The 11,153-nt window shown below is 49.2% G+C and overlaps 1 protein-coding gene and 1 long non-coding RNA gene across 5 annotated transcripts; both read right to left on the reverse strand.

Annotated features, from left to right (window-relative positions):
• Positions 1-546: 546 nt before the first annotated feature.
• Positions 547-2,127, reverse strand: LOC124692743. Its single transcript, XR_006999662.1, has 4 exons — positions 1,734-2,127; positions 1,362-1,411; positions 1,105-1,265; positions 547-1,006 (listed from the first exon to the last, which is right to left on the reverse strand). It is a non-coding gene; the product is annotated as an uncharacterized LOC124692743 (long non-coding RNA).
• A 7-nt stretch (positions 2,128-2,134) lies between these two features.
• Positions 2,135-10,394, reverse strand: LOC124692741 (putative disease resistance protein RGA4). 4 transcript variants are annotated; one of them, XM_047226172.1, is made up of 6 exons: positions 10,031-10,394; positions 6,704-9,906; positions 3,013-4,243; positions 2,790-2,904; positions 2,449-2,603; positions 2,135-2,236 (listed from the first exon to the last, which is right to left on the reverse strand). In XM_047226172.1, exons 2-3 carry the CDS (start codon positions 9,846-9,848, stop codon positions 3,018-3,020), a joined length of 4,371 nt encoding a protein of 1,456 aa, XP_047082128.1. In that variant the 5' UTR covers positions 9,849-9,906; positions 10,031-10,394; the 3' UTR covers positions 2,135-2,236; positions 2,449-2,603; positions 2,790-2,904; positions 3,013-3,017. The 4 variants fall into 4 exon arrangements, with proteins under 4 accessions (XP_047082128.1, XP_047082129.1, XP_047082127.1 ...); XM_047226173.1 differs by having other exon boundaries at positions 6,704-9,913; XM_047226171.1 differs by having other exon boundaries at positions 10,027-10,394.
• Between the last annotated feature and the right edge of the window lie 759 nt (positions 10,395-11,153).

Consider the following 11,153-nt stretch of genomic DNA (forward strand, 5'->3'; position numbering starts at 1 on the left):
TATATGAAAAGATATCAACATCTACGATATGAAAGTTAATTCAATGGCCTATCCAATCCAAAAAGGTCATTTCGATGGGCATATGTTGTAGAGCGAAACTTACTCTTTTTCATTTTGTTTTGGAGATCCTAAAGCAAACTCACACCGTGCGTGCTCTCCCTTACGGAGTAGAAAGCTAGTAAGGCATCTACCGGCTGTACTGACATCATTTATCATGGTAAATTGGAGTTTAGTTCCAAAGGCAGTGCAAGCAAGTTAGATAATCTTGACGTGAGATAGTGAGGATGAATAACCATATGCAGATTTCTCATTTTAGGGTTTATTAAGTAGACGGCGTGCGTAGTGTACGGACGTTGTCGAAACGTTGCATATCTGCAGCATCTTGTGATAGAAGTGAAGGGAAAGAATGGACGCAATAATCATCACTGGTTTTCCACATGATTTTCAGCGACCTGTAGACATCTCAGCAGCGGTTTCATATATATCCATGTTTGTTTTCTAGATGGAAATTCAGATACACGTCAACAGTCATATGCAAAGAGAATGGGAGCTCGCATGATATAGTTGTTGGTTATGGCATCTCCAATAGAAGACAAGTAATATAGTTAGTCATGAGGAGCAATATGGTCAACATGTGCTGCAAATGGCGCCCTGGGATCCCTTGTAGTATTGCCACTCCGACAAAAGGGTACTTGTAATATCATCCTTTTCAGCTCCAAAAAAAAAGGGTACTTGCCGCCTCCAACTGCATTCACGGTCTCCTTCTCGTCTTCATCCTCCCCCTTTTGACTGTACATATGTTCCTAGAGCACCGGGACGTGTACAGCCCGGATGACATCATCAGCTCCATCAGCATCTCTGATCCTGCGCTTCGTCCTCGCCGGCAAATGCGGGAATGAGTCCATGACTGAAGTGAAGGTTCTGGACATCCTTTGCGGACCACCCCCAACATGGTGGGCGACGAGTAGAGGTGCCTACGAGCCCATGCCACATGCGGCTCAAGTGCCTGCATCAAGACATGGATTTACAGGTAGTGTGAGTTTCCCATCTATCATGAAGAACTGGAAACATTTTAATGACTTGTTGGAAGAAAAGGAGTTGAACCTCTTTCGCTTGTCAGATCATCTTCGGTGGCATCAAACAGTCTAGAGTCTACTGGCCTGATGAGAATTGGAACACAAAACTGTCGGTCAGACATTGACATGGCCCGATGGAGGGACTTCACGGGCCTGAGCGCAATTCAGATGGGTTCCGATTACTGCAGCCTAGGGATCATAGAATGAAGAACAAGTCATTAAGGATATGACCCCTTCTCAAAAAGTGGTACGGTATGTAACTCTGAAGTTTTGTCAGTTCAGTACCTTGCTAAGCACTAAACTGATAACTTCCGTTCGCTGAAATGCAAGAACCCCTGGTAAGAATAGCAATGTAGCAGCGGGTCAGAAAATTGCAAATCTTACATCAGTAGCAGAACAGCGAATTCTGAATCATTCCACAATCATTCTGTGGTGCTAATTTGATCGAATTAGCCAGGTACACCACCTAGTCTTCATGAGTAATGCACTGATAATGGTGGTGATTTTCTCATCTTGTGAGTAAGAAGATAAGACATACGCGTGGAGAAACAACTATTACATAATGGCTTTGTGGGAGAGCCATTTTCACTTCCTAGCAAAAAAAAATGTATCTGATATGTGGTACAGCATGAGTAAAGTCCAGTTAGATGCACTCACCAGATTTATGTACACAAAGGACAAAGATGTCCATAATATCAGTAGTGCAGCAACAAATTCTATTTTACTCGTGAATTATACCATGCTGATATTTTGATTCTCACACCCAAACTAGCCAAGTAAATCACCGAGTCTTTGACGAGTAATGAAAATTCAAATGTAAATGCACAACGCAATGAAGCATAAGAAAACCTACGCAGGAAACAAAAGCAACTGGTGAATACATGACCGAATTTATGATTCTTGTCCATGAATAAAAACAATAAACTTCCAAATGCATTAACTGATACTTGCAGTGATCTTCTCAGCATGCGAGTGGGAAGAAAAGTGAAATGCATAATACACATTAAATAATTGATATGGTATATCAAGAGGAAAGTTCCAGTTTTAATGTACTTGCCATATTTATGTACAGGAAGGAAGAAGGTGTCCACATGATCCCACATGTCATGCATGTAACAAGCAAACTGTGTAGAAGCCTACGAGAACAAACATAAGAACACCTGCACAGAAAACTAAAACAGGTGAGCATTTGACAAATTTCATGATTTTCTCAAATTGTGAGTAAGACAAGATCGTGGAGAAAAAAATACTAAATAATTGTTTCGTAGGAAAACCACTTTCGTTGCCCTTTGTAAGAATAATGGAAATCTAGTACGAGTGGAACTTGTTAACTGATACATGGTGCAGCAGGAGTAAAGTTTCAGTTACATACTTACATGTAGTTGGCAGATCGATGCATAGGAAGATGACAATAATAACTGTAGCGTGCCACGGAAGTCTAATTAATCCTGAACTCTGCCATGGTTTCTGATACTCACACCCCAAGTAGCCAAGTGAGGAAGCCAAAAAGAACCGACAAACAAATACCTGCACAGAGGAAAAAAATACAGAGTGAATATATAGCAAATTTCGTGATTTTTTTTTCGCATAGTAGGTTTTCTCAACTTGTGAAAAGACAAGGGGCACAGGGAAACAAATCATAAGTAATGTTGTCGAATTATTCTCACAAATGTTGTACAGTCGATATGGTGGTCCCGGTTTATATGTACTTACCAGATTAATGTACAAGACTCCCATGTCATGCATGTGGCAAGGGAAGTGTACACCTGAGGTGGAGGTGAGCTATACAAGGCTAAAACAATGTACAAGGGATCTTCAAGGCAGATGCCTGCATAGTAGATATAAACAAACAGTGCTCAGATTATTATGCAGGAAAAAAAGGGCAAGGGTAATTGTGTGATCTGGGAAGACAAACAAGGAAAGCTATAGTCGTTACCTTGGTCAGTATTCAGTTCTGATCTTTGGGATGGTTCCCAGTAACCCTATGCACTGCTGTTTTAGCTCCTCGTTGAAGCACTGGTGGACATCTAATTCTTTCAGTGATTTGGGGAGGCCATCGTTTGGCAGCGACCGGACTGCTGGACAGCAGTCAACCTCTAATCGCTGGAGGTTGGTAAGCTTGTGCAGCCCTGTAGGGAGGTGCTGAAGTTCTCTGAAATTCGAAAACTTGAGTTGCTGGAGGGAGGTGAGGAGGTGAAGGGCGTCATCTTGCTCCTTGCTGAAGCGCTCCATCTTGATCTTGTTGATCCAACGAAGTTTCAGCTTGGTGAGGGAGGAAGACAGGAAGCTGCAGATGGGTGTAGCAAGGAGTCCCATGGTATCATCCGAACGGAGCACTTGAAGTTTTGATGAACAAGCTTCAGGGGGGGAAACAAGCTGCTGATCTTCTCCTTCATCCTGCTGCAGCAGCACCTGCCTGAGATTGAGATCCCATCCCGCAAAGAACCTACGGCTGCCATAGACCACTAATTCCTTGAGCTGTCCCCTGCCGGCAAGGAGAGGCCCCAGACCCTTACATCTTAGATCCTCTCCGCAGTATAACAAAGCCAAATGGGTGAGAGAAGTGAGGTTTGAGAGGGGCTCCAATGTCCCCAAGCCTTCCACGCCCTTAAGATTAAGGTCTAGCAGAGAGGATGGAAAAATGCAGCAGGAAGGAGAGGGGAACAGCTCTGGGCATTCAGAGATGTACAACACCCGTAGTGAGCCAGAGTGATCGGTTGGGAAGAGCAGCAACCCATCTTCTTCTTTTTCCACCTCTGGTGCAGCTGTTGACGTTGTTTGCTGCATATCCATCCCCACTGCCAGCTGTGTTACATTTTCACACTTTGTGATACACAATTCGGAGAGCCTTGGGAGGTGGGAGAGGAGCCCTGACAATTTCTTCACAGTAGCACCACATAATCCGTCGACCACAAGATGCTCAACAGGGTGCTGCCATTGGACATCATCACCGCCTCCTAATGACCCAACCAGACCATCTGAACTCTCTACAACCAATTTCTTCAGTGAGGTTAGCATCAGAAGGTGCTTACACTCCATAGGTGGGCACTTCTTGAGTGTCAGCTGATCAAGACCTGCCAGGTTACTGAATGCTAACACCTGATCTAACCTCTGCAGATCATCCTTCCCTTTAATATACAAATCAGCTGGTGATATTGAGTTGTACTGGAATTTGGAGTTAGGGTTTCCTGCTTCTGCACAGGACGTGCGCCGCCACCACCGCGCCGCGCGCAAGGTCCGTCGTTCTACGCCGCCGCCGCTGCTCTCGCGCTCGTACGCGCAGGTGACCATGGAGAGGGCGTCGGGCAGCGGTCCGGGTGCGGGAGGTGGCGCGGGGGCCGGCGGCCAGCGGGGCCAGGCCGGTTCGAAGCGGCGCCTGGACGACCGCGCGCAGGCGGCGGCGGCGGGGCGGCAGCAGGGGCAGTCGGGCGCGGGCCGCGCGCAGCAGCCGCAGCAGCCGCTGCAGTCTGAGGCGGCTCTTCGGGACCGTGCCCTGGTGGAGCAAGGGCGGCGTCGGCAGGGGCAGGGGGGCTCCCGTGCCGGCGCAGGTGCCAACAAGGACCCACCCGCCTGGTGGGTGGCGCGAGAAAAGAAGAGGGAGGCCCGGAGGGCTCTCGAGGCGGCACCGCCGCTGGTTCCCCCTTCCATCCCGGAGCTCGGCAGGGGCCGGGCTTCGGAGACCGCGGCGGGCAAGCAGCCTGTGGTGCAGGACCGCCCTGCGACAGGCTCGGGTCCGAGCCGTGCCGCTGCTGTGGAGGAGGTGCCAACCCCGGCCTCCAACATGGAGTGCTTCAAGTGCGGGAGGATGGGGCACTTCCAAGCGTGCTGCACCTTCCCGCCGGTGTGCCTCCTCTGTGGGGTGGAGGGGCACAACTCGAACGCCTGTCTGTCCAAGGGCAAGCAGCCGGAGCTGCGCGTCCTAGGTCAGGCGGTGCCCGGGGAGAGCTTCTTCTACCTGGACTTCGACGAAGATGAGGATGAAGAGGAGGAGGTGACCAATGGGGCGGTCATCTCCTTTCGCCAGGTTGTGTTCTCGGCGGCCGACCTCAGCCGGGAACTTCAGCACCTGGTGGAGGCTGACTGGGACTGGCAGGTCCAGGAGGTGGGCCGCAACGAGTTCGCGGTGCTGTTCCCTTCACGCGAGTCGCTGCAGTTCAGCACCCGCAGTGGACACCTCTTCCTTCCGCTCAGTGGGACGGTGGCGGACATCAGGCTCGCGGACGCGGACCCGGCCCCGGTCGAGCTCCTTTAGGAGGTTTGGGTCAAGCTCACCGGTGTCCCCAAGCGGATGCGTCGGGCCAGCCGCCTGTTGGCCGGGATGCGGATGTTGGGCTGGCCGATGGAGGTGGACGAGGTCTCGCTTCGATGCCGCCAGCCCGTTCGGATGCGCATTGCTTGTCGCAACCCGGACAAAATCCAGGGTGTGGTGCAGGTTTTCCACAAGAAGCAGGGTTTTCAGCATCGGTGTCCATGTTGAGCCCTTGGCCGGCCAGTCCGGGTCGGCCCCACCACGCTCTCCACCGCGGCCTCCTCACCCTCGGGATGAGGAAGAGGAGGAGGACGACGACGTGGACGATCTCTCCCCCTCGCGAAAGGGTTCTGACGAGCGGGAGGACCGTGCTGTTGAGCACGAGGGTGGCAGCCCCACCGGCAGGGGGGTCCCGAGCGGCTCCCATGGCCAGGCCACCTCTCCGGGCGCCCACGCCCTGCAGGGCTCGCCCGAGGCCGACGTGGCTCCTGTGCCGCCTGCCGTGGCGGCGCCGCTGGGGGTGGGTTTAGACCAGTACGGCAGCAACCTGCGTGCCCCCTGGCCGGCCCCCCTAGCGGCTCTTGAACAGGCGCGCGCCCGGCGGTTGGTGCCGGAGGAGCCGGTCGAGTCGGGCACCATGGTGGCCCGGCCTGCCTCCCCACCGTTCGACTCCTCCACCCTCATCTCCGCGGACTCGGTGGATGCCACTCCATCGGGCTCGCCGTCCAAGGACCTGGGTGGGGCGGAGTCGCTCGTGTCGATTGGGGTCCTCGACAGCGACGAGCTGATGCGGGAGGCGTCGGAGCTGGACGAGGCGACGGTGGCCCAGTCTGACGGCCCTGGGGCTGGCGTTCCGAGGCGGAGGCGCACGAGGACGGTCCCGGCGGAGCCGGCGCGCAAGAGCGCGCGCCTCACTGGGCCGGGTGCGGCGACCCCGGTCCTGCAGAGGGCGCAGGAGAGGACGGCTTCCAGGAACCTCGACCCGGCAGGCGTGGAAGCTTCTGGCTAGGAGAGGAGACCGACATGCGGTGGAGCTGGTGATTGGCAGGATCCGAGCTCTTCATGCTTCTATCAGAGATATTGTTTAGTTCCTTGTGCTCCCCTCTGGGGCCAAGTGGTGTCTGGTGGTCTGGTGTTTCTAGGTGGCAGGCTGTGACGTTGGGGCGTCGCCTATCCATCTGGTGATCTTGGTCGCTTACCTTGTATCTTGTGCGGTCCAGGTCCTGTAACCTGTGTTGGTGGTTGTGTGGAGCATCCCTTCATCTTGTCGTGTTGTGTCTGGTTCGTGTTTGGATGATGTATGAATGCTGCCGTTGGGGCTTTATTAATTTAAAGCCGGGCTCCGCTCGAGCCTTATGTTTAAAAATTGAGTTGTACTCAAACTTCTCTAGTAGCTTTACATCAATTATATAGACATGGCGCAGTGTTTCAGTCCAGGGGATACGAGGCATTAACAAGAATCCTGGACAGCTCACTATCTCAAGCTCTTGCAGTTTGGGGAACCAGTCAACTTTCCAGTCTTGATTTGGGTTTGAAAATGGCAACCCAAAGATTCTAGGGCAGTCTCTGATAATCAGTACTTGCAAAAGAGGAAACATACCGGTGTCCTGTGATGGCCCCCATTTTTCAAAACTTCCCAAGCCAACAAGTTTAAGCTTTATTAGCCTGCAAAACCTTTGCTCTATAACAAACTCCTTCATTGCTGCAATATGCTTCAGTATTAATGTGTCAAGACCCCAGATCTTCCCTAAAGAAGGGAGGCATTTCCAAGAAACACCAATGAGACGAAGAGATTTAAGAGCTTCAAGAGTGAGATTATCAGCCAGCCATGTTGGACAGGAAGGGCCTCCGTGCCCTCCAATGCGCAATCCTTCAAGATATCTAGGTGGTTGAAGGCTCTCAAGGATGACTGCTTCAACATCAGGGTCAATATTAGACCGCTCACTATCCCAATCTAATGTTAACCTCTCCAAATAGTTTTTCTCTATAAGTTTTGCTTTGGTCGCATCTTCTTTTGTGTGTATATTCTCAAGGTTATAGATGCCAAGCTCCCTTAGTTCAGTCAAATTCTCTAGTTGTTTTGGTTCAAATCCTTCACTTTCTTTATTGACTCTAAATACGGTTAACTCTTCTAAAAGTTTAAGTTTTCCCACATTATGAATATTAGAATCACTTTGTGAATAAAAACGACACAATTTTTCAAGGTTGCTCAAGTCTTTTGGTAAATCACGACAACCATACCACGAGCCTAGATCCAGAATCCTTAAATGATAAAATCTAGAAATGGTAAGTGGTAAATGCACCTGGCTCGCAATCCCATACATTGTCCCCAAACATAGGTACCGTAGGTGGACAAGTTCTGAAAAGGTCTGTAGCATGGATTCCACTGAAGGTGATATGTCAACCAAACGAAGAACACGGAGAGCATTTGCTTCCCTAACCAAATCACCAAAAATCTTGGCAAAGCTTTTACTCATTACTCCAAATATCATCAAAGTATGCAGCTGTTTAACCTTCAATCTTGTCTTTAGGTTCCTCAGTTGACTCTTAAAAATTTCAACAGACATTGTATCATCATCATAATCATAATCATCATCATCTATGATTATAGATAAGTGACGGATGGATGGCTGAATTTTTACTGACCCCACATTGGAGCGATGTAAACTAACATAATCATGAGATGCAACCTTCAATGCTAAATCATGTAGTAGGTCATGCATTACATAACCCGGGCCAGCCCAGGTTCCCTCTTCTCTGAAAAATCCATGTGTGACCAGATCATTCAAATAGCTCAAACCTATATCTTCCAATGTTTGGTTCCGACCATCAGGTTGTAAAATATCTAGTCCTATCCACAAATTTATTAGTTCCGTGGTTCTGTACATGTGATCCTCGGGAAACAATGCAGAAGAGGAAAAACATTGTTGCTGGTGGAAAGGGAGATTGTCATAGCTAAGCTTCAAGGCAGGCATAATGTCATTGACACCTGTCTGCATCTCCCATTCTTTACTTTCTAAGACTCTTCTCCAATGACGTAAACTAAGGTCTCTTCTCAGTAATCTACCAACAGTTTTTGCTGCAAGTGGGGATCCCTTAAGTTTTTCCATGATCTCATCTCCAGTCTCAAGCAAAAATAAATGATCCCTTCTACACCGGTCATCACCAAAGACAAATGCATGGAATAACTCCCTAAAATATTCCGCTTCTAAACCTTCCAATTCTATGGAATGGCTAGTTGTTCCAACCATTGCTGATACAGCTGGAAAACGAGTTGTGACTAGAACCATGCTACCCTTTTCTTCTGATGTTTTGAGTGGCAGCAATAACCTTTCCCAGTCATCCTCATTACCACACTCCCATATATCATCCAATACAAGCAAGAACCTTTTGGATTTTAATCTTTGTTCAATCAGGTCCTGTGGTCTATACCCCTTTTCTCCTTCAACGAGAGGGATTTCTTCTTTTATATCTTCAAGCAGCTTATTCAGATTAAACTTGAAGGATACACATACCCAAATCACTACATGAAAATGTTTTTGAACTTCTTCATTGTGATATATGTGTTGTATCATAGTGGTCTTCCCTATTCCCCCTGGTCCGACAATCGGAAGCACATTCAGATCATTGTTGTGATATTTACCCTTGGTCATATCATGTATGATGCTATTCACGATATCATCCCTCCCATACAATTTTGGCTCTATACTTTGACCGGTGGTGATCGGACGACTCTGGGCAATATCTGGGACAGTGATAGGGTCACAAAACTGCATGATGGTGGTGAAGTCTTTACGCAAAGGTTGTAGTTGCTCTACAATGTGTTTCATTCTCTCAGAGAAAACAACCCTATTAAACCCCAACATTGTTGGTTTTTCTGGATGCTCTCTCTGGGGCGCACCACAATGAGTTGACTGGCTACCAGAATTGTCATCCTGCACATTTGGGGAAGATGAGCGAGGGAGGAGTTTACCGAGCTGGGGCATACATCTGCTGACCTCCTCCTGGTCAGGCTTGTTGGCGTTTGGTGTTGACGAGGAATTGCCTCGTGACCACCATCTAGCACGTGACCAAACACAGCAGCCGATCCGTTGCCTTTCATCTTCTACTACTCGTTGAGATTCAGCAGGGGTGGCAGCAGAGGAAAAACCAAGCGCATCACTGGCAGTGTGACGAGCATTGAGAACAAGGTCGTGGACTCCACCCTTGGCATGATGGTCAGCAGCGTCGTACGTACCATGGAGCTGGTCGTGGATACGGAAGTAGTCAAGCTCATCCAACAAGTCCTCGGCACATCGTGCCGAGTCCTGCAGCTTGCGTAGCAGCTCCTCCGTGGCCTTGCCGCTGATGTGTTTGCGACTGGCGGTTTCTAGGGTGGCCTGCACAAGCAGGAGTTCCATCCCCACGGCCTCAACGTTGAGGCCTAGGTTCTTGCTTGCGTCCCAATGCGCCAACACTCCATTGACTACAGGGGCCAGCGCCTTGCCCACCACCCATAGCGTCGTGCTGACAAGGGCGTTCATCCTCTCCTAAGTTGCGCCGATGTAGCAACCTCACCGCGTGAAGTGCATAATTGATGGCCTGCAATCTCCATCCAGGAATCAAGAGGAATACATTTTTTAACATGCGGCAAGTACATAGCAGCGTATACTAGGGAGAAAATTAGTTATGTTTCTAAAGTTGTAGCAAGCAAGCGAGTACCTACATGCCTTCCGGCGTATGACTTGGGAGTTGGAGGTGATCGTCGGTGAGGGGTGTCGTCCACCTGCCCGGGAGTTGAGTTGTGTTTCTTAGGACGAGATATGTATGTATATATTGCAAGAGGGAAGGTATAGATGATAAGCATCGGGTGGACTGGTGGAGGAAAATTAGTGGGAAGAACAAAAGTCGTCTTGGTGCTGACATGAAAATGACACGAGTGGCGATGGAATAAATTTCCATTTTGTGTGAAAAGTGCCTATCGACAAGCATATCATTGGGCATTTGGGCTAGTGACCAAATGACTGGCTGGCAAGCAATCATGCAGGAGAGAATATAGCAAAAATATCACTAGTTAAAACCGGAAGTGGCAAAATCTTTACTATATTGCAGTTGGGGATGGTGTGTCACTTTGACATCAAACATTGGAGCAATCTCAGCCATCCATTACCTATCAAATCATCCTTAAAACGTCCATCAAACCCACATCGCTCTAGATGGAAAAAAATAATAATTTATTTCCTACCAATCAGATCGACATAAACCAGGAAAAAAATCACGTCCCATTAGTATTGTGAAGATCAGTTCTGTACAAAACATTCACGTCCAACATTCGCCAAAAATCAAGGAATCTTCTCTACACCACTCAATGTTTGATGAAGGAGTTTCAGATCATCCGCACCATACATATTTTTGATCTAACGACTCAGATTACCCTACAGCGTTGTATGCCGAATCATCCGTTATTTTTTCTCGGGTGCTAATCCCGCAAAACAGTTTCCTAAATCAGTGATATCTAAAAAAAAGTTTCCTAATCAATCGCCACCTACCACGGGAAAAAGTTCAGCTCGAGGCTATCCCCGTTATGACGCTGCCATCCCATGTTTTCGCTCTGGTACTAACTCCTCACACGCGACGACGCGCTCGCCGGTGCCCGCACCTCGACTACCCGCCGCATCGAGACGCCGCCACTGTAATTTCCTCCCACCGCCGAGTTCCCACGCCCGACTACCCCAAGTACGGCGAGAGACACAACTGCCGCAATCTCCGTCATAATCCCCGTGCCCGATGTCACACGCGCCGGAAGCCGAGCGAACCGCACACCAACGCTATGGCCGTCAGCTTGGTCA

The sequence above is a fragment of the Lolium rigidum genome, chromosome 2, assembly GCF_022539505.1.
Source record: "Lolium rigidum isolate FL_2022 chromosome 2, APGP_CSIRO_Lrig_0.1, whole genome shotgun sequence".
Taxonomy (NCBI): Eukaryota; Viridiplantae; Streptophyta; class Magnoliopsida; order Poales; family Poaceae; genus Lolium; species Lolium rigidum.

What these genes read in the sequence shown, in the direction of transcription:
- LOC124692741 (XM_047226172.1), bottom strand. Translation starts at nt 9,848, where the DNA reads ATGAACGCCCTTGTCAGCACGACGCTATGGGTGGTGGGCAAGGCGCTG. An exon ending in AAAGCTACTAGAGAAGTTTG is followed by an intron (nt 4,244 to 6,703) that starts AGTACAACTCAA and finishes ACTCCAAATTCC; the next exon opens with AGTACAACTCAATATCACCA.